Below are 24,978 nucleotides of genomic sequence, written 5' to 3'. Positions count from 1 at the left end.
CCCCTGGTGCTGTGCGGTCCACGCCAACGAGGGACGGTCCCTGCTCCGTGCAACTTACACATTTTTATTTTTTTCGTCGCCTCTGAGGGGAGGGGAGAGAGGGGGGGGGGGTGCTATAGGGAAGAACCGTGTCGTCTCCGAGGCCTATCCTGGGGGAGTTATAGTGAGGCATCGACACACCCGTGGCCTTTCTATCCAGGGGAGCGTGAGGTGGATCCTGGAGAAATTACAGTGAAGCGTCGCCCCATGTGAGGGCCATCTCTGGGGGGGGGGGGGGGGGATGTGTGTGTGTGTACAAAACAGCAGACGCAGAGGACGGTGTTAGTAACCAGGTGAGATTTATTAACAGGTGGTCTTACTACAGTATCACTGTGTGTTACTACATTATACAGACAACCACAGAACACACAGCCACATCTACAGGGACTGTACCCCCCCCCCCTCAGGAGGAGCAGGGCAACTCTCCTGCGGGCGTGCTGCTCCCCGAAGGGGCTCACACATCCAAAATCCCTCACAGCGTGTTTCCCCCCCTCCTGCCGTGCGCTCGAAATCTTTTTCCAACCTGGGGGAGGGTCTGGGAACAGGCTCGGGGCGTTCTCTGCTTTCCAAATTTACCGGGATTTGCTTTTGTAACAGACTGAACGGCAGGAAGGAAAATTCCCAACCTCAGAAAACGGTTAACGGAGCCAAAAAAAAAAAAAATATCTGCAGCGAAGCTCCCCGTGTGGAACCGATCCCTCTGCCGAGCGACACTGGAGCACAAAGCTCAGGCTGCGTTTCCTTTCCGTAGTCAATGTCCCTGTGTGTATAAAGGAGCGCTGCAGGCGATGCCTGCGAGCACAGTACTGCTGGCTCTGGGTCTCAGCTCAGATCACCGGTCGGGCGCTTTTGTTTGCAGTGGCGCGCCACAATTTAAAGCTCAGACCATGGGCCTTCTTATAAACAGCTGCTTTTGCAAACAAGGGGGGGGGAGTCCCTCTCGAATGCTGTCAGCAGCTCAGGAGAGAACCCTAGCTGCTCTTTCCTGTCCCATGGCACATCTGCGCTGACAGAGGATGTAACGGTACAAAAAAAACAACTTAATTTTCATGAGTTAAAACTGTTGAGTGCTGAAGTCACAGGGTAAACACACACGTGAAACTGTTGCAGGAAGGGAGGATAAGATCCAAACGAACACCTTAAAAGACAATGTCCCTGGGTCCTGCTTCCTTCTCCCCCGCACCTGCCAGCAGTCGCCCTGCCACTCCTCTCTCGGATGAGCCTGACTTCCAGGCCCACAGGTCAGGCCCCCCCCCCAGAGCAGGGCAAAGTCCGATACCAAATCAGTGTTTCATGGGATTGTGGCCCTGCTGTTCCCCAGGGCGGCTGTGGCCACGCAACCTGCTCTCGTGGCACGGTGCGGGCGCGCCTGTGTGTCAAGCCTCAGCTGTCCTCTATCCACTCACCTCCCCCCCCCCCCCCCCCCCCCCCCCCCCCCATCAACCCCACCTGCCTCTGTCCACTCAGACAAAACATGACAATCAGGACTCTCCCTCTGCCACACGCGACACACGATACCCTCTTTCCAACGTAAGGATTAACACTAGACATGACGGGACGGCAGCCGGCGGGAGTTCTGGGAACAGCGCTCTCTCTCTCTCTCTCATTCTTCCCCCTCCCTCCTCGCTGCCTTTCCTGACAATCAACAAATATCAGAAAACGACGAGAAGGGTCTAAACGGTAACAGACTGAAAAATAACCAAAAAAAAACAAACCAAAAAACTTAAATATAAAATAAATAGATTTACAAAAAAAAAAAAAACAAAACAGTAGCAGCACAGGTCACAGTTCTAGAATAAAAAAAAAGAGACATCTGTCAGCGAGGACAACCGGCAGCAGAGGCGGGGGGGAAATGTAAACCTTTAAGGAGTGACGAGAGCGGAAGTGAGCTGCCCTCTCCCCTCCAAAGCATCCCCTCACCCACACAAAGAAAACTCATAATCCCTTGGCAAGAAAGCAAATCTCCATGGCACCGGGTCAGGAGAAAGGGAGCAGAGCAGAGCAGCGAGCACGGCGCGCTCTCCTCCTCCTGCTGAGGACATCTTATTAAGTGCTAGGAAGGGGGCTCAGGGGTGGGATATCCCTGCCCTGAAATTCAGTGGCACTCCATAGGCTGTTGCTCTGCACCCCCACCACCACCCTAATCTCCCCCTTCGTCCAAGTGGTTGGATGGGGGGGAGAGGGGGGAGAGGAAATTACAGAGTTCCAAAGGGGGCACAAGGGCATAAACGAGGAGCAGGACTGGCACATGTGCACGGGGAGCAAAGGTCACACTTTGCGGTGCCAAGAAATATCCCGTTTTCCGCATCCCGTCTTAAGGCGGCAAGCGCAGGACCGGGGGTTACTCTCAAAAGGGGCCGGAGGAAGGTAGTGAGGTGAAAGGGGATTCCCCTGTGTGCACCTTGGGGATCTACTTATTTGGGGCAGGAGGGGAGATGACATTATCCCTGCACCCCAATTCCCATCTTTGTGGGAGGGAGCAGAAAGAGAAATGTAACAACCAAGAACAATTCACATTTTTTTAATGCAACAAATATATATATAGATATATATATGTGTGTGTGTGTGTGTGTGTGTGTATCTCTAACAACCGGGCTGGCTCAGAGTTGACCTACTATAGAGCTTGAAAACCTCAACCCTACAGCCTCCCTCCCTCCCCGAGGCACACTGGGTCCACAAAGAGGTCCAGGAAGGCTGAGATCCGGGGAGGTTCCCGCCAGTCCCCCAAACCTAAAAAGAGCCAGGTCCCTTATGCAGAAAGACTTCCCTTCCCCCTTGCTCCCTTCCTCCCATCCTCCTCAGAGATGAGGCTCCGGTTCTCTTCAAATAAGGAGGGACACTGGGGAGGGAGGGGGAGGTAGCACCCCAATTTTTCCCATCCACATGAACATTTCCGGTCCTTCACCATCTTTAACGTTCACTGTACGATAAGTCAAGGCAAGGCAAATCTATAGGGGGTCCTGATCCGGTAGTTACACGGGGGGGGGGGGGGGCAGAAGGATGGTGAGGCTAAGACGAAGCTGTGGCCCTTCTCATACCCTCACTCTCACCAACACGGACGTGGTGAGACATTCAGTGGTGCGGGGGGGGGGGGGGGGGGGTCTGGGACCCTCGCTTGCATCCCAGCCCTAGAGACATGGACAGAGCCAAGGTGTCCGCCCTGGGCAGCTCTTCTCCCTTCCCACACAATACAACAACATGGTTTGCGTAAAAATTGTACAGCTGCACCCTCTCTCCTTGGGATAACAGATTACTCAGAGTTGGGGGAGGTGTGGAGAAGGGGGGGGGGGGGCCTTCGAATCCCAAAAGGTGATTTTATTTCCAGAGAAGATAAAACGCATTCAGTTGGGTCACCCCTGCTGTGTTGATGTGAACAGACCCCCCCAACCCCTCCCAACCCCGTTCTCCCCCCAAACAGGCTGAGTGACAGTCAGGGCCCCTAAAAATGGAGGTGGACATCTTAAGCCAGCTTCCCCCTTCCAGGCACAGCCAAAGGGAAAGGCAAGGTGGGAAAACAGGAAGATCACCGTGAGAGAAAAGTTGACTTTTGGCCTCGGGTTTGTGGCATCCGGCCTGAAGAGCGGAGAAGGTCCACACCAGTGTCAAATCGGGCAAGAAATTCGAGAGCGGCGTCTGGAGGCAGAAACCCAGGTTGGGGGGGGGGAGGGCTGCCAACGCCCATCCAAAATCCTTTAGGAGAAGCTCAAGTCCTAGGTCCTACACCGGGGGGGGGGGGGGGGGAGGAGTATAACACCCCCCCCCCCAGAACGTCCCTCTTCGAGCACTGGGTGGGACAGCAGCTCATCTTCAGCCAAACCTGTCTCTGTGTGCGTGCGTAGGGGTGGGGGGGGAAGACATCGGGGCATCTCTCGGGGACACGGGAAGGAGAGGGCTGCGGGACGCCGCACGTTGGCGATCACCGCCGAAGAGAGAGCGAGGAGGGGAGAGGGAAGCTGGCAATCATTGGCACTTATAGAACGGATCGCTGGAATTAATGAGAAGAACGGTGAGCGAGTAGGGCGGGGGGGGGGGAGGGATGGGGGGGCCGCGATACCGTGGTCGGCTGCAGACGCACTGAACCTGCCCTGGTCCAAAAAAAAAAAAAAAATATGGAACATGCCATGCTGCTGCGCAGTCCGAAATGACTGAAATAAGGGATGGACCGTGCCATCCAGCTGAGCTGGCAAAAGGGGGAGGGGCCAGTGTCCTTTCACCGTCCCCCGTCACCTGCCACTGGAATGAGATGCGCTGGAGCAAAGTCTGCGGCGGGCGTGACGTCGCGCGTGACGTCGCGCGCGCAACGTCGCTCTCTGTTCAGGGTCAGCCCTCAGAGTCCTTTGTAAGAAACGCGTTTTACTGCCGTCGTTTGGGTTTTCACTTTCCTTCCATTCCTCGGGATCGCGCTGCTGGTCCTCCACTTCCCCCCTTCTTTTGCTTCTTCTGTGCTGTGGCCCCAGGTCTGGGCCCCCCCCAACTCCAGGGCCCCTTTCACTGGCTGCAGACGTCTTTCGTCTGGCCCGGCTCTCCCGACAGCTCCAGGAAGGCGGCGAGCATCATCTTCCGGACGCCGTCCGTCAGCTCCGGCACCCCGTCCGGTCCCAGCCCCCGCGTCTCCACCTTGGGGAGGATACGCACGGTGCACTTCCCTGGGGGGGGGAGGGGGGGGCATGGACAGAGAGAGAGAAAGTGAGAGAGAGAGAGGAGAGACACAAAGTAATAAAAATACCTCCAAAAAAAGAGAAAAAATCCCATCAAGAGAGGAGACCAGAGAGATATTGAGGGCGCGCCCCCCCCCCCCCCCCCGGTCACCCCCTCCTGTGACACATCCCTGTGCTGTGATGTCATCCAGTGCGCTACAAGCCACCATGACATCGAGGCGGGGGGGGGGGAGGGGGTAAAGCCTCAGTCTTCAATCAAAAAGGGGATTCCTCACCTGTGGTAAAGCGGCGTTCCTTCTTGTTGTAGAAATCTTTATAGGACGACATGACTATGGGGATGATGGGAACCTGGGGAGAGAAGAAAGTCTTTTAACCATGAGGCCTCGGGTTCTAATTTTCCCCTCCTGCGCGGGGGTTCTCCACCCATGAGGTATCTGAATGTCAGGACCCATGCTTGTGCTTTTACTGTCCTCCTCCTCTGACTAATAACCCCATCCTCACTCGCCTTCCTTCCACTAATGCAGATCTTACTTCAGCCCCTGAGTAATTTTGCCCTCCGTGTGAAAATATTCCATGGACTGAAGACTGTAATACAAAAGAATGCAGACAGGGAGGAGTAAATACATATCTAGGAGGAGGAGAAGAAGAAGATGCAACCATCCAGCATAAAACACTGAGAGACAAAATCAGCAAAAACTTGAACTTATAGAAGCGTGGATGAAGACACAAGCTATCAAAGAGCTTGCAATCTCTGCAGTTTCATACAGCTTTGGGGGTGCCGACTGGCCCAGAAAGATGTCAACCAGTGGGAAGTAAGAACAAGGAGATGGATCGGTGCCTGTCTCTGACACTGACACACATACTCTGCACACCACCCCTTGGGATGCCACATCCAAGCACACATATAGCAAAATGAAACTTCCTAAAGGAAATTAACCAAAAACTTTCTGAATGCTGGTGTGAATACCATCTGGTCCGGGCGATTTGCTACTCTTCAGTTTGTCAATCTGGCCTACCACATCTTCCAGGTTCACCGTGATTTGGAAGATGTAGTACCCCAGACTGTCAAACCGAAGAGTAGCAAATTGCCCGGACCAGATGGTATTCACCCCAGGGTTCTGAAAGAACTTAAAAATGAAATTTCCGATCTATTACTAGTAATCAGTAACCTATCATTAAAATTGTCCTGTGTACTTAAGAACATAAGACTTGCCATGTTGGGTCAGAACAAGGTTCCATCAGGACTGGGAAGTGGCCAATGTAAGACCAATATTTAAAAAGTGCTCCAGGGATGAACTGGGAAACTATAGATTGGTGAGCCTTACTTCAATGTTGGGAATAATTATGGAAACTATTCCATAGAACAAAATCACAGAACACATAGACAAACATGGGACACAGCCAGCATGGATTTATCCAAAGGAAGTCCCGCCTCACAAATCTGCTACATTTTTTTTCAAGAGGTTAACAAACATATGTATAAAGATGAGCCGGTAGATGTAGTGTATTTTTGTATCATCTGCAAATTTGATCACCTCACTTATCATTATAATGTATTAAAAAGCACCAGTACTGATCCCTGAGGCACTCCACTGTATACTTCTCTCCATTGAGAAAACTGGCCATTTAATCCCACTCTCTGTTTCCTGTCTTTTAATCAGTTTACAATCCACAAAAGTACATTGCCTCCTATCCCATGACATTTTAGTTTTCTTAGAAGCTGTTCATGGGGGCTGATGTCAAATGCCTTCTTAAAATCCAATTATTCCGAGTTGTTAAATTACAAGGGGATTGTGATAAATTACAGGAGGACCTTGCGAGACCTGAAGACTGGGCGCCCAAAAGGCAGATGAAATTTAATGTGGACAAGTGCAAGGTGATGCATATAGGGAAAAATAACCCTTGCTGTAATTATTTATTTATTTTATTTATTTAAGGTTTTTTTATACCGGCATTCAAGAACTCGTTCTCATCATGTCGGTTTACAGAAAACAGGGGTGCAAAAATATAACCAAAAACATAAATAAACATGGAGAAGAGAAGCAGTTACAATTAACAAGGGTTCATGAACTGGGACTATAAGAAATAAAAGAGATAGATGAGGATAATTATATACAAGTGTACAATGTAAATAAGGAGTCCTCTATAAATACAAGAGAACAAAATAAATTACACGATGTTGGGTTCCATATTAGGTGCTACAACCCAAGAAAGAGATCTAGGTGTCATAGTGGATAACACATTGAAATCATCGGCTCAGTGTGCTGCAGCAGTCAAAAAAGCAAACAGAATGTTGGGAATTATTAGAAAAGGAATGATGAATAAAACGGAAAATGTCATAATGCCTCTGTATCGCTCCATGGTGAGACCGCACCTTGAATACTGTGTACAATTCTGGTCGCCGCATCTCAAAAAAGATATAATTGCGATGGAGAAGGTACAGAGAAGGGCAACCAAAATGATAAGGGGAATGGAACAGCTCCCCTATGAGGAAAGACTAAAGAGGTTAGGGCTGTTCAGCTTGGAGAAGAGACGACTGAGGGGGGATATGATAAAGATTTATAAAATCATAAGTGGTATGGAACAGGTTAATAGGGATTGGGGTTTTCACTCTATCAAATAGCACTAGCACTAAACTAACCAGTAGCAGCTCGAAAGCAAAGTCTGTGGACAATTAACCCATGGAATTTGTTGCCAGAAAGGGCCAGCAAGGAGGCCGGCTTCAACAAGCAGACTCCAAGAGATGCTACCCTGTGAGACTCGGGGGGAAGGCAGGCCAGAACCCTTCCAAACTAAGCTCAGGTTCCAAGTTGGGTGCGCCTTCCGCTGGGAACGTACGCCAAAGACCAAATGCTGGGCCGTGATTGTACCAGGATATCCACCCCCCCCCCCCCAGGGCTCCCTCCGAGTCCTCACCTGCGCCTGCACTGCCAGATGGAAAGCCCCTCGCTTGAACGGCAACATCGATCCGTCGTGGTTGCGCGTGCCTTCCGGGAAGACCCAGACCCGGACCTGCACGGGGAAAGGGCGAGACAGAGAGAGAGAGATCGGTGAGGATTAGGGAACGCTCAGACCCTGCTCGGAGACTCAGAGAGAGATTATTAAAACAAAAAAAAAACCACACACACACACCCACACGCACACCCCTCAGGGATCGCTTTTCCATGTTCCACCAACAAGTTGGGACAAGGCAGGCACGCGCTGCACGGATCTGGAGCCCTTTTCAACTCTGGCCCTGTTAAAAGTTGACCTCCACCCACACAGTACTTGTTTCGCTGCCGTAGGCCGTGGGCATTGGTTGTTAAGTGTGTGTGTGGGTGGGGGGGGGGGGGGGAGAGGGTTGTTTTAAGGGGATATTCCGTCTGTTGTAACGCGCCGTCGTATACTCGTTCACCGACGTGTGTGGCGCTCGCTGTCACTCGCCACATACTGAAAGCAATACAAAATGTTTGAACATTTAAAAAAAAAAAAAAAAAAAAAATCACTCTTTGCCCTTATCGGATCGAGGTCGGCTACCATAGGGTGAATCTCCGGGCTGACCTCCCTAGAGCGCTGCCGGAGGAACCCTCAGAACCGCCACGCGGTCCGAACAGCTCGGAGATCAAGCGCCTGCCGTACGCAGATGATCTACCCATTCCGTCCCCCCGGACAATTTTCAAAGTCATTTACATGGGCAAACCCAACGCAATGGGCTTCTAGCCACGTTTAGGGGAGGCACATCCCCCACCCACCCCCCCCGGGGGCAATGTTTTCCGCAGAGCTGGAAGACATCACGAGCAGACTCGCGCTTTCCAGACCATGCGTGTCGTTTCTGAACGAAAAATCAAGCGTTACGAAAAGCAGACTCTGGAGTCGGCGGGTACTTCACACCCACGGCAAGTTTTACAGCGAAAATCCGTGGGTGGGGGGGAAAAAAAAAAAAAAAAAAGCCAGCGCAGGTCTTGACCCGTTGCAAACGGATTGAGGAAAAAAAACCAAAAAAAACCCCAACAGTTCCCAAGGCTGCTGGAGACCGTGTGCGAATCCTGGACCCCGAAACGCGAGTCTGGGAAACGCATTAAAAATATTAAAAAGACGATTTTCCGGAAAAAGCCCCCAAATCTTCTTCAAACTCAAATTTTACCTAAATAACCCAGAAGCAGAGCAGGTTGCAAAGATGCTACAACGGGGCTTCCCAAACCGTGAGCGACAAAACCTTCAGCTGGGATCACAAGTGCCCTCAGGCAGCAGCGCTCTTAGCAGCAGGCAGCAGTAGTGGAAGCCGGCGCGGAGCCTTTCAGCCGGCACGGACCCCCTGGCCCCGCAGGCCCCTCTTGCGCGAGTGTCCGAGGTATCAGGAAGCTCTGCGTGAAGAGGGACCAGGGGGCCTGCGAGCCTGCCCTGACTCCTGGCCTCCGCCCTGACCACTGCCGCCTGCGGATCACCGTCAGGCCTGGGACCTGCCGCGAGAGGGAGGGGGAAAGGCAGAACCTGTACGGGGGCCCGGTGGAGACCGCATAGCTCCTCTCTTCACGCCCCCCCCCCCCCCACTGAACCCGCCCGAGAGGAAAAGAAAACGCTGCCCCTGTCATCAGTCTGCCTCCTCCCTCCCGTCAGATGTCATCCATCAAATGTGGACAGTGACCCTAGCCAGGGAAGGACCAAATGCAGGAGGGGTTTGAGGGAGGGATTGGCTGTGGAGAGTGGAGGGGAGGGGGGGGGGGGAACGACAGAAGATCAACTAGGGGATGTAGAGGAGGATCTGGGGAGTGATAGGAGGGTTGGGAAGCCCCCCCCCCCCCCCGCGCCACAAGGAACAGCTCTAAGCCCCTACGTGCAAAGAAACTCTTGGCCAGCTCCAGGCCTCCAGTGAAACTGCTATTAAAATTATTATTCACTAGCGTCATTCTGGGGTCTGGGGTCTGTCATTCAGCATCTCAGGGAGAACCCTGCACCCCCAGTCAGGCAGATACTCCCCCCCCCCCCTAATAACAGGTGCGGGGGCGGAACCAGACACTTTCCCCCCTTTGCTATTCCCCAGGATGTTCAGATTCCGGGGTCACCTCAGTAAAACAGCCACACCGACTCCCTCCGCCCAGGCAGGGCGCCAGAACGCAAAACCCTGCAATAAAAGCCACCCTCGGCAGCTGTAGGGCAAAGGCGCCAGCCGCCCGCACTCCCGCACTCCCGCAGCCCCCTTCCTCTGAGCAAGGCGGCGCCGCGCACGCTGCGAGCGGCCCTAGAACACCGATACACCTCCTGCCGGGGGAAAAAAAAAAGAACGCGCTAGCCATACGGCTGCCGAGCCCTACGCAGACGCCGCACGCTAGCAGACTCCCTCGCCTCGGTCTGGCACGGACAGAGCCTCCCCCCACCCCCCCCCCCACCCCCGGAGAGGCAACACTCACGTCCTCGTGCAGCATGGTCTGAGCCACCTTGGACATCACGCTGATGGCGTCGTCCGTCTTCTTGCGATTGATGAAGATAATGCCCGCGAGCCAGCAGGCGAGGCCCGCCGTGCCCGCGTACATCAGCTCTCTCTTGGCGATGGGCACGCAGCGGTTGGGCAGGATCTCCATCATCCCTGGCGAGAGAGAGAGAGAGAGAGAGAGAGTCAGTGCCCCCCACATGAGATGGGCATGGAAGGCGAGAGACGAACTGCCCTCTCACTGCTAGCTGAGGGTCCCTCCCACCACCCCCACTCCTACCCGAGGGTCCTGAGTCTACAGCGCTGGGACTGTGCCGGGAAGAGAAGTCTACCGGGACCTTTCCTGAGATTACCATCAGGGCAGGGGGGGTCTCCCGGATCGGTATTACCGGGGCCGACCCTGTCATGTACCGGCACCGGGCGGCACCTGGGTCATGATTACCGGGACAGCTCCGGGTCCATATTATCGGGATTGCCCCCCCCCCCCCCCCCCCCCGCACCTCCCTGGGGAGTCCTGGCCCAGGAGTCCTGGCTCCGTGCGGCTGGGATTTTTCTCATTTTGCACAGCGAGGCCGGCGCCGTTTACCCAGCAGATCCAGTTCACTCTGGTGATTGGACACCACCACGTAGGGCTCCTTCAAGCTGAAGTTCTCCCAGCCTCGAACCTCTATTTTGATCCCGTAGAGGTACTTAATATGCAGAAGCATGAAGCGGAGGATCCTGGGAAAAGAAGAGCAAGGCAAGATCCAAAGAGAAAGGGGGGGGGGGGGAAAGGGTGGGATATTGTTAAACTTGGAATCTAAATTATCACCAAAACGAACAAAATTTTGACATCACCGCGAAGGCAGAAGCCGAAACCCGGGGCCTTCGCCGCGACCTCGCGTGACACCACCACCCGGATTCCGCCGGCGCCCCGCCGCACTCACTTCATGTTCTCCACGTTGCGCCCCCGCACGGCGCAGATGGGGATGGCGAGAACGGCGAGCAGCAGGATCCAGCCATTGTAGAAAGCCATTTTACAGAAGTACTTGAAGGTGGCGCTCCACTCGTACAACAGCGGGACCAGGATCAGTACCCCGATGAGGAGCCACTGGCCCAGAGAGATCTCCATGGTGCCTGCGGACACGCGAGAGAGAGAGAGAGAGAGAGAGAGAGAGAGGAGGTTAAATACCCAGAGAGATAGGGAAAGGGTATTTAAGTACCCCACAAAGATCTACCCAAGGGCGCCCGCAGACAGAGGAGAGGCGGAAAATACCCAGAGAGGTATCTGTGGCACCCGAGACCAGAGGCAGAGAGGTGTTGAGATCCGGGACACCCCCCGCAGCACTACACATCACATGCACACTGGCTGAGGAGGCCTCGGCTGCCCTGTAGCGCTATACACACAGATAGGCACTGGCTGGTGGGGTCTGGGCTCCTCCGTAGCACTATGCACGCACACACGCGCACACACACACAGAGTGTCTAGTAAGAGTCAGTGCAAAACCGAGGTAGAGGGAGACAATCTCAGCTCTGCCCCATCAGCTCTCCAAGGATCCGGCGCTCCCTCCCTCCGTCTTCACGTGCCTGTGCTAAGGGTACACAGGGCCCCAGCACGTCGCTAAAACGTGCGCCAATATCCTGCCTTACCGCTCTCTGAAGCGCCTCGCTGGGCCGCCCGGCCTTCAGGCGTGTGGATCAGGCAGGAAAGCTTGTCCATCGCCAGCACCCCCACCACCACCACCACCATCCTGGCCTCGTTCTCCCCTCCGGCTCAGTGATGCCTCGATCACGCGTTCCACCCCCGGCCTTCCTCCTCCTCCTCCCACGGAGAAGTCTCAAGGACTCCCGGCGGCAGGCGTCTGCTCGCTCTTCCCACATGTATTACACAAGTAGGAGAAAGGGCGAGTGCTAAGGGGGCCTGAACTCTTGGCAGGGAGACTGTCAGGCAGGGAAGCTTCTTGGGAAGGGGGGAACCGGGCGCCGGAGCCAGACACCCCAGGTCGGTGATCGGCTTCCCCCGTCACGCCGGCGCGGACGCGTCCGTCCGTGACGGTTTAGGTAGGGGGGGGGGGACAGAGCGGATGTCACGAAAGGGTTCCCACCCCCACCCCCACACTTTCAGCTCGGTCGGAACCAGCCCCCCCCTTTCATCTGCAACAAAGCTGGGCCAGCCCCCCCCCCCCCCCCCGACCCAATTCCTCACAATCCTCTTGTGGCTTGTCGTCAAGTTTGAATAATTTTGTTGTCATCGGCCAATCTGATCACCTCACTTGTTGTTCCCGGATCCACGGGGCTCTTCCCCTATTCACCCTCCTCCATTGGGAACATTTACCATTCAGCCCTACTCTCTGTTTTTTATTTTTTAACCGGTTCCCAATGCCCCCTATCCCATGACTTTTTAATTTCCTAAGAAGTCTCTCACGAGGGCCTTTGTCAAACGCTTTCTGGAAATCCAGATGCACCGTATCAGCTGGCTCACCTTTGTCCGCATGTTTATTTACGCCCTCAAAAAAAAAATGTAGCAGATTGGTGAGGCAAGACTTCCCTCGGCTAAATCCACGTTGGCTTTGTCCCATAAAAACCATACTTATCGGTACGGGGATTTTTTGTTTTTCACTAATTTTGTCCTTTAGAACAGATTCAACCATTTTTCCCAGCACTGACATCTGTGGTTTCCTGGATCAACCCGTTTTAAAAACTGGCGTTGCGTTAGCAGCCCTCCAGTCTTCAGGTACCAGCCCTCCAGTCTTTAAGGCCCATTTCTCTGTTTTATCAGCTCTCTGGGACGTCTACCAGCTGGTGACTTGCTACTCTTTAGATTGTCAACTTACGCTTCTACATCTTCCAGATTCACTGAGATTTGATTCAGTTCCTCTGAATCATCACCTTTAAATATCACTTTTTACATGGGTAAGAACATAAGAAATTGCCATGCTGGGTCAGACCAAGGGTCCATCAAGCCCAGCATCCTGTTTCCAACAGAGGCCAAACCAGGCCACAAGAACCTGGCAAGTACCCAAACACTAAGAAGATCCCATGCTACTGATGCAATTAATAGCAGAGGCTATTCCCTAAGTAAACTTGATTAATAGCCGTTAATGGACTTCTTCTCCAAGAACTTATCTAAACCTTTTTTTAACCCAGCTACACTAACTGCACTAACCACATCCACTGGCAACAAATTCCAGAGCTTTATTGTGCATTGAGTGAAAAAGAATTTTCTCCCATTAGTCTTAAATGTGCTACTTGCTAACTTCATGGAATGCCCCCTAGTCCATCTATTATTCGAAAGTGTAAATAACCGAGTCACATCTACTCGTTCAAGGCCTCTCATGATCTTAAAGACCTCTATCATATCCCCCCTCAGCCATCTCTTCTCCAAGCTGAACAGCCCTAACCTCTTTAGTCTTTCCTCATAGGGGAGCTGTTCCATCCCCTTTATCATTTTGGTCGCCCTTCTCTGTACCTTCTCCATTGCAGCTATATCTTTTTTTAGATGCGGCGACCAGAATTGTACACAGTATTCAAGGTGCGGTCTCACCATGGAGCAATACAGAGGCATTATGACATTTTCCGTTCTATTAACCATTCCCTTTCTAATAATTCCTAACATTCTGTTTGCTTTTTTGACTGCTGCAGCACACTGAGCCGACGATTTTAAAGTATTATTCACTAAGATGCCTAGATCTTTTTCCTGGGTGGTAGCTCCTAATATGGAACCTAACATCGTGTAAGTACAGCAAGGGTTATTTTTCCCTATATGCAACACCTTGCACTTGTCCACATTAAATTTCATCTGCCATTTGGATGCCCAATCTTCCAGTCTAGCAAGGTCTTCCTGCAATTTATCACAATCTGCTTGTGATTTAACTACTCTGAATAATTTTGTATCATCCCCAAATTTGATAACCTCACTCGTCGCATTCCTTTCCAGATAATTTATAAATATATTGAAAAGTAAGGGTCCCAATACAGATCCCTGAGGTACTCCACTGTTTACCCTTTTCCACTGAGAAAATTGCCCATTTAATCCTACTCTGTTTCCTGTCTTTTAACCAGTTTGTAATCCACGAAAGGACATCGCCTCCTATCCTATGACTTTTTACTTTTCCTAGAAGCCTCTCATGAGGGATTTTGTCAAACGCCTGCTGAAAATCCAAATACACTACATCTACCGGTTCACCTTTATCCACATATTTATTAACCCCTTCAAAAAAATGAAGCAGATTTGTGAGGCAAGACTTCCCTTGGGTAAATCCATGTTGACTGTGTCCCATTAAATCATGTCTTTCTATATGCTCTACGATTTTGATCTTGAGAATAGTTTCCACTATTTTTCCCGGCACTGAAGTCAGGCTCACCGGTCTATAGTTACCCGGATCGCCCCTGGAGCCTTTTTTAAATATTGGGGTTACATTGGCCACCCTCCAGTCTTCAGGTACAAAGGATGATTTTAATGATAGGTTACAAATTTTAAATAATAGATCAGAAATTTCATTTTTGATTACAGTTCCTTCAGTACCCTAGGATGCATACCATCTGGTCCAGGTGATTTGCTACTCTTTAGTTTGTCAATCTGGCCTGCTACATCTTCCAGGTTCACAGTGATTTTGTTCAGTTTGTCTGACTCATCACCCCTGAAAACCATCTCCCCAACATCCTCATTAGTAAACACGGAGGCAAAGAATTAATTTAGTCTTTCTGCAATGGCCTGTAAGCCTTGTAAAGGAGACCTGCCATCTCCCCCAAACTGTGTCAAGGAGACCTGCCAATTCCTTCCAAATAGCGATGCTTTAGGCCTTGTAAAGGAGACCTGCAGTTTCCCCCCATGCAGTGATCCTGTAGGCCTTGTAAAGGAGACCTGCCGTTTCCTTCCAAATAGTGATGATGTAGGCCTTGTAAAGGAGACCTGCAGTTTCCCCCCATGCAGTGATCCTGTAGGCCTTGTAAAGGAGACCTGCCGTTTCCTTCCAAATAGTGATGATGTAGGCCTTGTAAAGGAGACCTGCCGTTTCCCCCCCGCCAGGGTTTCCATGGGGAAAAAGCACCCGCAAGAAAAAAAAAAAAAAAGTGAAAGCACGCCCGTGCTTTGTCCGTGAGAACTGTTGCAAACCACCAGGGCGAAAAGTGCTCAGAATATAGGACCTTCTGAGGTCCCCTCCCAGCGCTGACTCTCCTGGTCACCTCCCAGCCCTAATCTTCCCATATTTCTAGATGCCCCCCCCCCCTGAAGTCCCACCTTTCTCATTATAGGTTCCCTCCTGAGGTCCCTTTCCAGCCCTTTGGGAATCAGCCAGAAGGCATCCGGAGATTGGGGAGCCTCTCCGGGTCACCCCAGAAAGGGGCCGACATCGCAGTGCGCAAGCGAGGCGTCTCTCAGAAGCACAGGGGAGGCGAGAGACCCGGGGCACCGCATGCCCTTCCCCCGGGTTAATTTCTGCTCCGTGCTGGAGGACGAAATCGCTTTAAGCTGCAGGGCAGGGAAAGCAAGAGACGGGAAAAATCAACTGCCCTGCCTTGGCTTATGAAAAATGTTACCGGCCCTGACTCCTAGCTTCTAATCCCCTTTCTGCCTGCGAGCCGCACTCTGTCTCCCCGTGGCTCAGTTCTCGTCCCCGGCTCCGTCACTGACCCTGTGTGCGTGAGAGTTCCTCTCTCTCTCTGTGCCTTAATCCAGAGAACCGGTAGCGGAGCGGGGGCTACAGTTTGCACAGAACGAGCTCTCCCACTTGTTCTGTGCTCACAGTCACTTCCTCGTTCTTCAGGCAGGCATTCTTCCCGGCGGCGGGGAGGGTGTGCTTGTGTGAGAGAGAGAGACTCTCCTGCCCTGTGTCGGCGGCCCTATACACTCAGACCCGACCGCAGGCAAGGATCCGCACACGGCTAAGGAAGGCCGGAGAGAAAGAACATGACCTACATTAAAAAAAAAAAAACAAACACAGCCCAGCAAAATCAGAGGCCGGCGAAAATCGCCTGCCACCTAGCCAGTGCAGGAGGCCACCTCTTATACTATCACCAGTTTCCTGTGTGGCTGGCAACATTACAAAGCACCCGTCACCAGCCGCACCGGTGGTTCTTAGTCTTATTGGGTCACGTGATGAAAGCTGTGGAAACCCCCCCCAAAACAAAAAAACAAAAAACGCACAAGCTATGAACCCCCATGAAGCCCATCTCCGGACCCCAGTTTAAGAAAGCCCTGCCTTGTACCGCAAGAGAGAGACTGCGCAGCGCATCCGTGACATCACGGAAGCAACGGTCACCAGCCAGCGCAAGACGCCGCCTCGTATACCAGGAGGAGGCGCGAGATATAGGCCTGCACATTCACTGTGGACATCCTGGAAACCACTCCGGGGGCCAAGCTGCCTACCCCTGCCTTACTCCATAAGCGAATCCATGGGCTCCGAGGACATCACAGAGCACCTGTCAGGCAGCCAAGCAGGAACATAAGAACATAAGAAAATGCCATACTGGGTCAGACCAAGGGTCCATCAAGCCCAGCATCCTGCTTCCAACAGTGGCCAATCCAGGCCATAAGAACCTGGCAAGTACCCAAAAACTAAGTCTATCCCATGTAACCATTGCTAATGGCAGTGGCTATTCTCTAAGTGAACTTAATAGCAGGTAATGGACTTCTCCTCCAAGAACTTATCCAATCCTTTTTTAAACACAGCTACACTAACTGCTCTAACCACATCCTCTGGCAACAAATTCCAGAGTTTAATTGTGCGTTGAGTAAAAAAGAACTTTCTCCGATTAGTTTTAAATGTGCCCCATGCTAACTTCATGGAGTGCCCCCTAGTCTTTCTATTATCCGAAAGAGTAAATAACCGAGTCACATCTACCCGTTCTAGACCTCTCATGATTTTAAACACCTCTATCATATCCCCCCTCAGTCATCTCTTCTCCAAGCTGAAAAGTCCTAACCTCTTTAGTCTTTCCTCATAGGGGAGTTGTTCCATTCCCCTTATCATTTTGGTTGCCCTTCTCTGTACCTTCTCCATCGCAATTATATCTTTTTTGAGATGCGGCGACCAGAATTGTACACAATATTCAAGGTGTGGTCTCACCATGGAGCGATACAGAGGCATTATGACATTTTCCGTTTTATTCACCATTCCTTTTCTAATAATTCCCAACATTCTGTTTGCTTTTTTGACTGCCGCAGCACACTGAGCCGAGGATTTCAATGTGTTATCCACTATGACACCTAGATCTCTTTCTTGGGTTGTAGTACCTAATATGGAACCCAACATTGTGTAATTATAGCATGGGTTATTTTTCCCTATATGCATCACCTTGCACTTATCCACATTAAATTCATCTGCCATTTGGATGCCCAATTTTCCAGTCTCACAAGGTCTTCCTGCAATTTATCACAATCTGCTTGTGATTTAACTACTCTGAACAATTTTGTGTCATCTGCAAATTTGATTATCTCACTCGTCGTATTTCTTTCCAGATCATTTATAAATATATTGAAAAGTAAGGGTCCCAATACAGATCCCTGAGGCACTCCACTGTCCACTCCCTTCCACTGAGAAAATTGCCCATTTAATCCTACTCTGTTTCCTGTCTTTTAGCCAGTTTGCAATCCACGAAAGGACATCGCCACCTATCCCATGACTTTTTACTTTTCCTAGAAGCCTCTCATGAGGAACTTTGTCAAATGCCTTCTGAAAATCCAAGTATACTATATCTACCGGTTCACCTTTATCCACATGTTTATTAACTCCTTCAAAAAAGTGAAGCAGATTTGTGAGGCAAGACTTGCCCTGGGTAAAGCCATGCTGACTTTGTTCCATTAAACCATGTCTTTCTATATGTTCTGTGATTTTGATGTTTAGAACACTTTCCAATATTTTTCCTGGCACTGAAGTCAGGCTAACCGGTCTGTAGTTTCCCGGATCGCCCCTGGAGCCCTTTTTAAATATTGGGGTTACATTTGCTATCCTCCAGTCTTCAGGTACAATGGATGATTTTAATGATAAGTTACAAATTTTTACTAATAGGTCTGAAATTTCATTTTTTAGTTCCTTCAGAACCCTGGGGTGTATACCATCCGGTCCAGGTGATTTACTACTCTTCAGTTTGTCAATCAGGCCTACCACATCTTCTAGGTTCACCGTGATTTGATTCAGTCCATCTGAATCATTACCCATGAAAACCTTCTCCATTACGGGTACCTCCCCAACATCCTCTTCTGTAAACACCGAAGCAAAGAAATCATTTAATCTTTCCGCGATGGCCTTATCGCGGAAAGATTAAATGGGGACAGACAGCTCTGGCAAGAGGGGGCAGGGATCAGTTGCAGCCGCACGCTAATAGGAAAGCTTTAAGTAAACACATTACTGGATTGTATTCTGTTTACACAGAGAGAATATCTCCCCCCCAACACATACAACACACACACACACACACACATACGCACACTCCTGACATCTACACACGCACACAGACACAGACATCCTCAACCATGCATGCCCCTAAATACACCCCCAGCCCCTGTAAGCAGCCTGATAAAATGAAGCAGGACGTGGCACGGGCGGCCGTGCTTGGAGGAAGAGGTGCTACATTAAAGACAACCAGATAAACATCCAGGTAAGAATGAGGGACAGGCAGAGAGGGTCCTCGGCAGCGGGGGCGTGAGGGGCAAAGCCTGGGACGGGCACAGAGGATCCTCAGGGGTGGGGGGAGTGAAGTGGGATGGGCACAGAGGATCCTCAGAGGTGGGGGGAGTGAGGGGTAAAGCTTGGGACGGGCACAGAGGATCCTCAGGGGTGGGGGAGTGAGGGGTAAAGCTTGGGACGGGCACAGAGGATCCTCAGGGGTGGGGGGAGTGAAGTGGGATGGGCACAGAGGATCCTCAGAGGTGGGGGAGTGAGGGGTAAAGCTTGGGACGGGCACAGAGGATCCTCAGGGGTGGGGGGAGTGAAGTGGGATGGGCACAGAGGATCCTCAGGGGTGGGGGGAGTGAAGTGGGATGGGCACAGAGGATCCTCAGGGGTGGGGGGAGTGAAGTGGGATGGGCACAGAGGATCCTCAGGGGTGGGGGAGTGAGGGGTAAAGCCTGGGAGGGGCACAGAGGATCCTCAGAGGTGGGGGAAGTGAGGGGTAAAGCTTGGGACGGGCACAGAGGATCCTCAGGGGTGGGGGGAGTGAGGGGTAAAGCCTGGGAGGGGCACAGAGGATCCTCAGGGATGGGGGAGTGAGGGGTAAAGCCTGGGACGGGCACAGAGGATCCTCAGGGGCGGGGGAGCCAGGGGGATCAAGGTCAGGACGCGGGCAGCACCGGGTGGGCCTGCAGGCCTTGCGCTCTCACGTTCGCCAGAGGGTTTCAGGAATGACTTTGGTGAGAGGGGGGGGGCTAAGGCGAGGGCTGTCGAATTATGGCAACTGCCTGCGGCCCCAGTGCCACCAGGTCCCTCCCCTGCCAAAGCCGAATAATTTCACTGAGGGGGAAACTTCAGGGGCCTCCTCCCCCGATACCGGCTGAGGCTCACTCTGCCCTAGGCCCCAGGGTGTCTAACCCGGGGGGGGGAGGGGGGGGAGAGATGACGCCACGGATTCACCCCTTCCTGCTCCCCAGGGACCTCCCCCCCCACTGCGCGATTATTCTGGGCTTTCCCGCCGCGGGCGGGGAGAGAGCAGCTCCGCACCGGTTATCATGGGGCTTGGTGGGGGGCGGGAGGGGGGGGGGGGGCCAGTAACCTGTATCTATTGCCCACCTTTCCGAATACAAATTCACTCACATTCACCGTCAAAGCTTCACCCTGATAGAAGCAGGAAGGCCTTCCGGCGGGGACATGAAGTGCCAACCTGGCCCCTTTCCAAGCCCTCCCTCTTCCCCCCCCCAGCAAAGCAAGAGAAACCTCCCGGCCCTCCCCCCCCCCCACCACCCCCCAGTCTTACCCTTCTCTCCGTGGCCTCCGCGCTCCTGCCAGACTCCCCGCACCGATCCCTTCCACTGGGGACTTCAGGGAAAAAGAAAGAAAGACAAATCCAATCTTTCCGCTCTCCTTGTTTGCGACGAGCGTGCCCGGTCCTTTCTTACTCTGTGGGGGAAAGGGGTGGGGGGTGGGGAGGAAGAGAGAATCCCCCCCCCCCCCACGACCACCACCCCCAGACCCCAATGTAAAGCAGAGAAGGGGAAAGCAGCAAAGTATTCTCTCTGGAGTGATGGTGGAGAGGGGGGAGTGCTTATTTCAGGGGTGGGGATGGGGGGTGCTATCTCCTTTCCTGGCAGTCTGTGGGAGCTCAGGGCTTTCTCCTCCTGCTATGTCAGACGGCAGGGAGGAAGAGGACGAGCGGCCTGGGAAAGGATGCGGAGCCCGGGAGGACACAGCAGGGAGAGCGCCCGGGGCGTCCCTCCTGCTCTGCCGGGGGAGGGAGAGGATGCGGAGCCCGGGAGGATGTGCCGCCTTGCAGGGCCTCCCGCCCCCCCTCCCCTCCGGATAGGGGAAGGGTGCTGAGGCTGCAGGGGTGCGCCAGCTGTGGCCGCCAGATGCTCTGGATGCTGCCGGGAAGGGGGGGGGTGTCCCCCTCCCCTGGGGGGGGGGGGGTGCGCGCTCGCTGCCTGCCTGCTCCTGCCCTGCTCGGCCCAGGGAGGGAGGGGGAGGCAGGAAGGGGAGGGGAGAGGCTCCGGCGTGTGCGGACGGGCAGGGCAGGCAGCCAATGGGGCCGGGGAGGGGAGGGGGGGAGGGGAGGGGGAGGCGGGGGCTCTGGATGGCCGTGTCTGCCACTGCTTGGTAGCTCTGGCTGCCTGAGCTCCTGTGCCTTCTCCGTCCATGCAGTTCCACTTCTACTGTTAAACATGTCTGGGGCACTGCAGGGTGTACACAGCACTGCACAGATACACGTAAGAGACGGCCCCCCGCCAGGGAGCCAGGGGAGGCAGGTAAGCACCCGCCTCCCCACCTGGCCGAGGTGAGCTGCATGCAGACGTGGCTCCTGCCGTGGCAGCTGGAACCGGAACTTCCCTTAGACAGAAATCAGAGCAAAAAAAAAAGCAGCTGCGGTGGATGAATGGGGGCCCCTGCCAGTGTCACAGTCACACCGGAAGGAATGACGCCTGTCACCGGGAGGGGGGCAGGGATCTCACCGCGGGTGAAAGGGGGGGGTCACTTCAAAGAAGCAGATGTTTGCGCCCGCCTTTACAAGTCTACGTACGCATCGCACCTCTGCGTGCGCTACAGCTGCCTGTGCGTGTGTGCGCGCGGGGTCCTAGATTGGGATTGTGTTAAGAGCTGCGCGGCCAGAAACGTCTTCGCTGCCTTTCGTTTTTAAATTTCCTCGCTTTTGGGTTTGGTTTTTTTTTTAGTGCACACTAATTGAAATGAAAAAATTGATGCATCTAATCCATACGTATGGGTTACGTGCGCGAGTCTCTCTGATACGCGTCTATGTAAATGCTATTTTTATTTATCTAATTTGTATATTTCGCTTTTCAGCACTTCAAAGCGGATCACATTTGGGTACTGTAGTTATTTCTCTGGCATATATGTGTGTGTGTGTGTGACATTGATTCTTCTTCTGCCCATCCATCGAAATTATATTTCTTTCCACCGACAGGCACACGTCAGCAGGTAAGACTTGGCCTCAGCGAGTTCCTGTACCGTGCGGCCCTTGAGCGCCGGGCACAGCCCCCAAGGGGTTGCACCACTGTTACAGGCCTCATTCTTCCGCAGGTCCAGGAAGGCGATCAATCGCCCCGATACCCACGCTAATAATCCCAGAGGCAGGACCTTCGAGCCACATGTGTTGTTATTATACTCTTGGTGGATGGACACATGAAGAATCAATATCACATGCCTGTCAGCGTCATGCGGATATGAATGCATGCTTTATGTCTCTGTGTCATACTGTTCTGAATAAATGTATATATCCCTATGCATTCTCTGGGCTTAGATTTGGATTTTAAACATAATTATCATCCCAAATCCAAGTTCAAGGCAAACTCTGGGATGTCCCTGCCCCAGAGGGCTTCCAATCCAGGTTTTAACCTGAGGCACTGGAGGGTGAAGTGATTTGCCCAGGGTCACAAGGCGTTGCGAGCAGGATTTGAACCCTGCCTTCCTCAGTTCTTTTCCTGATGCTCTAACCGCTAGGCTACACCTCTACCCCAGGCATTATCTCTCTGCACGTGGAATGGGTGTCTGGATAGGTGTCTTATACTGAGGTGTGTTATGTCTCTGTGCATCATTCCAGTGCACGCATACATTTGGGTGATACCTCTCAGTGTTTTACAGTTTTCCATAAAGTCCATTCATGATAAATTATTTCATTTTTATATTATGGAGGTGGAGCGTTACACAGCTCTCTACAGCACAGCGTTGCCCGCTCACGAAAATGGTTTGTTTGTTTTTAATTGACAGTCTGCCAGATTTTTACTGGCAACCTTTTTTTTTTGCCATCGCCGTTTTGAGCACAGTGGGACTCACTATGCCGAGATTCGTCCCCCTTTCCCAGCTAAGAAAATAATCCCCAACTCCCACCTACTGCAGCGTCAGAGAGCCTGAGTGCACGGCACCGGAGACGCGGGATGGTTTCTACTGCCCTGAAATTATCTTTACGGTCAAGTCATATATTTGTTTTTGGTTGGTTTTTTTTACTGTCAGTAAATGCACTCACATTTGGCATTCCAGCCGTCACAGACAGTTGCAAAGTGCCAAGCAAACAAAACTAATTAAATAAGGGCCCGCTGAAAGAAGAAAGCCTTCAGTTTCTCAACGTTAACCATCTTCTGGGGATCAGTGCTCCCAGAACCCCTCTTAGGAAAGCCCTTTAATAGGGACGATAACGTCTACAGTAGCCTCCCCACTCTCCGGCACGTTATCTTGGCTTAAGAAGTTACAGGTCTCAGTTTAAAGAGAAGAGTTGGGGGGTGGGTGCCCTGCAACCCTATGCCGCATCCACCCACTCCAGTTCCTGCTTTTCCTCTAGAGATTGTTAGTGGCACAGAGGCCCGATGCCTTCAGCTTTAACAAATTGGACAGAACAGTTCAGGAAGAACTTAAAGGCGCCCCGCTAAGAGGCCTCATTCCTTTCTGATCAACACAAAGTTACCTGTTCCTTGCCTAATCCCACCTGGTTTAGCTCTTCCCAACCCTGGCCTCACTGTACTAACTCAAAGACCTTTTATTTGCTTTTTTTTTTGCCTGTGTGTCCTGTCTGTCCGTCTTGCGAGCTGCAAGGAGCAGAGACTGCGTATGTCTGATAGCGCTACACAATTCTGCTCCCTACTAGTAGAGTTGCCCTTAACTGTTACGGCCACAGTGGTCTTAACAGACCTGGTGATATAGCCACAGGTCTTTTGTGCAGTGATGTCAATGTACGCAGGTGCGCTAAGGAAAAGTGCCACTTCCCAACGGGAGGGGATCTGAGTTTGAACAGAAGTCCTGCATCCATGTGATGCAGAGGGAGATACGAACCAGGATGCCACAGCGGGCAGCCAGTGGGCCTTGCCCCTTCACAAGGGAGGCTCCAGGGGACAGGGGATATGGAGCTATTCCCCACCTTAGGAAGGTGGCTGAGGCCCGGGGACAGAACTGGCCAGAACTTGCAGGGAGGAAGGCGTCTCCGAGTGCAGCAGAAGTTAAAATCCCGGGACAGCGGTGAGAGCAAACCAGAAGTAATGGGTGGAGGGGAAGGAGGAAACTGCGCCCATTCCTAAAGGCATTCTTGGTTGCAGAGAGGACGGAGTCTCAGTGAGAATTTTGGAGGGGAGGAAGTCACTCACTGAAGGAGAGGTCATGCAGAGTTTCTGCCTGACATGGGAGTTCAGCCAGAAGGTTTCCTAAGTGCAAGAAGCGGGTGCTGGGGACAGACCCTGGGGAGGAAGGGTCCCTGCCCCAGGGAGCAGCCCTGCCCGAGGGAAGGTCGATGCTGCCGAGAGACCGGGTTTGATTTTTTTTTTGTGCCGGTTGTGGATTTTTTTGTAGTGCGGTGCATTATTCAACAGTATTTTTGGTCAAAGTGTTGCCCATCTTCAGTGCCAGTAAAATAACTTTTTTTTTTTTTTAACAACAGTCTTGGAGTCTGAGTGGTGTTTTGGTGCTCACTGGCGTGATGAGTGGAGGAGCCCACGAGAGAAGAAACCCTAAGGGCCTTGGAAAAGGAGATTCCCCTTCTTTCCCCATGCGGGAATACCTGGGCGGCCATGAGGTCTGCTGTGTTTTGGGAGCCACCACACGAAACCCTGGGTCCAGGACCAGGTTGGGACGGGGGGGGGGGGGGGGGTTCACACAAATAATAATAATATACGTGTGGCAGTTAGGAGGGAAATATATGCAGCCTTCTCCAGACTTTTACCAGCCCCTTTGTGGCCAGCGGTGACACCTTGAACACAAAGGTGTGGGGGGTCCGGGGACATCACCGATGACGCGGTGCAACGCAGCGTGAGGTGGCAGTATCGCAGGTGGCGGCATCACATGATACCCTGTCACATGGCGTGGGGGCACAGCAGTGACATCACCGGCAGCACCTCGTCATGCGCGGAATGCAGTGACATCACTTGTGCCATCCTGGCATGCTGTTGGGGGCAGGATGGTGACATCACCTGCGACACATCACACCAAGGGGTTGGGACGCAGCGGCCTCATTGCTGGCACTTCACTACGTGTCCTGGGGCACAGTGAATGCCTTGTCAGCATTCTCTATCTGCTACATATGAATATTACCTAAATTATTAAAATGGCATCAATCTAAAAAGAAATAAAGCCTTCCTCAAGACGCAGGCAGTCAACCAATAGCGGGGTTACGATGCAAACTAGCTTACCCAGAGTTCCATGCTGTCAAGGCCTGCAGCAAGACATCACACCAGAGAGGGAAAGCTCTAAGCACCGCCCCTACGTACATACTGTCCAATCAGAGTAAGGAAACATTGTCCTACCTCAC

The 24,978-nt window shown here is 52.4% G+C and overlaps 1 protein-coding gene across 2 annotated transcripts; it reads right to left on the bottom strand.

Moving 5' to 3' along the window:
• Positions 1-321: 321 nt before the first annotated feature.
• Positions 322-24,978, bottom strand: AGPAT1 (1-acylglycerol-3-phosphate O-acyltransferase 1). 2 transcript variants are annotated; one of them, XM_029584742.1, is made up of 8 exons: positions 24,860-24,978; positions 19,996-20,057; positions 11,031-11,220; positions 10,691-10,824; positions 10,085-10,260; positions 7,614-7,709; positions 4,973-5,045; positions 322-4,685 (listed from the first exon to the last, which is right to left on the bottom strand). In XM_029584742.1, the coding sequence occupies exons 1-8, from the start codon at positions 24,937-24,939 to the stop codon at positions 4,528-4,530; spliced, it is 969 nt and encodes a 322-aa protein (XP_029440602.1). In that variant the 5' UTR covers positions 24,940-24,978; the 3' UTR covers positions 322-4,527. The 2 variants fall into 2 exon arrangements, with proteins under 2 accessions (XP_029440602.1, XP_029440603.1); XM_029584743.1 differs by lacking the exons at positions 19,996-20,057; positions 24,860-24,978 and adding an exon at positions 11,734-11,865.

Source organism: Rhinatrema bivittatum, chromosome 19, assembly GCF_901001135.1.
Source record: "Rhinatrema bivittatum chromosome 19, aRhiBiv1.1, whole genome shotgun sequence".
NCBI classification, from domain to species: Eukaryota; Metazoa; Chordata; class Amphibia; order Gymnophiona; family Rhinatrematidae; genus Rhinatrema; species Rhinatrema bivittatum.
Note: the sequence above shows the minus strand (reverse complement) of the source record. Positions and strands in the feature narration are given on the sequence as shown.

Coding starts and splice junctions, on each gene's coding strand:
- AGPAT1 (XM_029584742.1), bottom strand. CDS start 24,939: ATGTACGTAGGGGCGGTGCTTAGAGCTTTCCCTCTCTGGTGTGATGTC. Junction 7,710..10,084: donor AGACCATGCTGCACGAGGAC/GTGAGTGTTGCC, acceptor TTCCCCGTGCAG/GTCCGGGTCTGGGTCTTCCC. Junction 4,686..4,972: donor GGAACGCCGCTTTACCACAG/GTGAGGAATCCC, acceptor TCCCCCCCCCAG/GGAAGTGCACCGTGCGTATC.